Source organism: Alligator sinensis, unplaced genomic scaffold (assembly GCF_000455745.1).
Source record: "Alligator sinensis unplaced genomic scaffold, ASM45574v1 scaffold994_1, whole genome shotgun sequence".
Lineage (NCBI taxonomy): Eukaryota > Metazoa > Chordata > Crocodylia > Alligatoridae > Alligator > Alligator sinensis.
This window is the reverse complement of record NW_005842488.1, coordinates 232,571-234,826: the sequence shown is the minus strand read 5'-3', so window position 1 is coordinate 234,826 and position 2,256 is coordinate 232,571. Positions and strand designations below refer to the sequence as shown.

Below are 2,256 nucleotides of genomic sequence, written 5' to 3'. Positions count from 1 at the left end.
CACCATCCCCAAGTGCATCATGCTCTCCAGCCTCCTGGAATCGCCTCTCAGAATTTCCTTCATCTGGACTGAACCTGGGAAGAGGCTGTCCGGGGCTTGTCACCCCCCACCAAAAACATCGGCGTGACCTTTAAAGAGTGGCTTCTGCCTTGTTAGCTGATGGCAAAACAGCCAGGGATAACATCAGCTGGAAGAGGGCAGTGTCAGGGTTTCACATCTTCTAGGCCATGCGACTACAGGGTGGTAACCCTCACTCTCTCCCCACATTTCTGCCCCATAACGCATAGATTTGGGTGCTCTGAGAGTCAAGCCAGTAGGAGGAGGCAGTGATGTATATTTTATTAGTGTTAGTACCACTAATACCACCGCTACTTAGAGAGAGGGCTGTGCCTCAATAATTTGCAGAGAGTTTCTTTTTTTTAACAACGGAGGTCCATATCAGTTTTCCCATCCGTTGTAGATGGGGAAATGGGGGCACAATGGGGTAAGGTGGCATGCTGAAGGGCATTCAGGCCAATGGCAGGGCCAGGTATAAAACCTAGGTGTTTTAGTCACTGGGCTATGCCCCAGAACAGAAATGAAAGGAGGAAGGACTTGCTAACCACCTTTGCGGCCATGGGACCAGGCCAGGCAGGTATACTCACCCACGCAAGGTGGAGGGGTGTTGCCATTACTCCACTGCCCTGTTGGGAGACACTCTGTGGTGGATTCGTCCCCTGCCTGCAGGTGGAAGCCCTGGTTACAATGGTAGACGGCTTTGGTACCAACAGTGTACTCCTTGCCGAAGACAATCCCGTTCTTGGGTGGTCTGGGCACTCCGCAGGAGACAGCTGGGGAAGGAGAAAAAGTAAGGTTGCCTTCTGAGCTAAAGCATTGATAAACCTATTAATTAACAGAGCTGGGCCCCCACCAAAACCTCCCCGGAAACGGAGGATTCAAAAGCCCAGATCGACATTTTCTAGATGATCCACGACAGCCAGAAATAACACTGCAAATCTGAACTGCTCCTAATGCCGATGTTTCTGTATCCAGATTTGAACCCAAATTTGGAAGCCGGGCCTCTCTCAAACGAATAAAGATCCTCAGCACACATAGTGTCACTCCAGTGAAGTCAATGGTGCTTTGCTAATTCTGCTAAACTTTATACAGTGCCCAAATCACTAGAGTTATCACAAAGCAAACTCTTTTCTTCTTCCAGAGTGTTTCAGGGTGAGACAGAACTACTACTTTGTCTTTATATCATAGCACCAAGGACCTCAAAATAGTTGCTAAGCATTAGCTAATTAAGCTCTCCAAGACCCTTGGATTATATAATGCGGCAAATTGTGCTGGGGCAGAAGGAAACCTAAATTTAGAGTTGCAGGCTAGAAGGAAAAACAGTGCAGAAGGTAAAAGGTGAAATTAGCTGAAGTGCCAACAAATTGCGGTGAGGCAAGAAGGCAGCTCCGTCTCTGCTGAGGACCTCACTATAGTGGCAAGAGAGAACGGCTGGGTGGTCAGTGATGTCTTGAGAATAGAGACAGGATGGAGGCTGTTAGCTTTTCCATCCCGAGACACCATGCTTGACTGGGGCACATCAAGCCCTCTTGATTTCTTTAGGTCAGCGAAGACCAAGCTTTTTGGCAGGCGCATTGCACATTAGCCCCATGCCCTCCCGGAGTGTCACTCTGACCCCCTTCCTTGCCCAAGCAGCTGCTCTGCTTTTTGATCCCTGTCCTCTGCTCCCTATCCAATCTGCTACTCTGCTTTCTGGGACCTGACATATCTGCCCCCTCCCTGATCTGCTGCACACAGGGGCTGCCCGTGCCACCTGCGTCACACGTGCCGCAGGTTGCCCTCCCCTGCTTTAGATGCTTACGCTACTAGCCCAGGTGAAAGGGTAGTTTCTTCTGTCCTCATCTATTTAGGATCTGCAGACAGTCTCGGCTCCCAGGACGAAGAGAGCATCAGCAAAACAACAACCGGCAGCAACACTGTGGCTGGCCTCTCACCCTGCCTGCTCAGCACAATGGTTTGGCATCAGCTTTAGAGGTGAGGATGCTAGTGACAGCTGAGGGAAAGCAGAGCAAGGGGCCTTTCCCTGACCCCACTAATCTATGACAACTGACTTCTGGTCACCTACCTACTGTGCAATGCAGGAGGGTCCTGCAGGGCAGTGGGCTGAAGTTCAAGGCACTAGTGGTATCCTGCTTAATTGGGAAGCAATGGTACAGAGTAAGAAAGGGCAAGCAAGACAAAAGTGAGGTGACGAGAGCA

General features: G+C 50.3%; 1 protein-coding gene across 1 annotated transcript in view; it reads right to left on the bottom strand.

Annotated features, from left to right (window-relative positions):
- Nucleotides 1–2,256, bottom strand: part of LOC102368221 (CUB and sushi domain-containing protein 1) — a gene marked incomplete at its 5' end in the record, with an annotated part of 292,700 nt that overhangs the window by 58,943 nt on the left and 231,501 nt on the right. Inside the window, one exon of the mRNA XM_014523449.2 lies at nt 645–830. Coding sequence (XP_014378935.1) covers nt 645–830 — 186 coding nt within the window. The remainder of the gene's footprint in view (nt 1–644; nt 831–2,256) is intronic.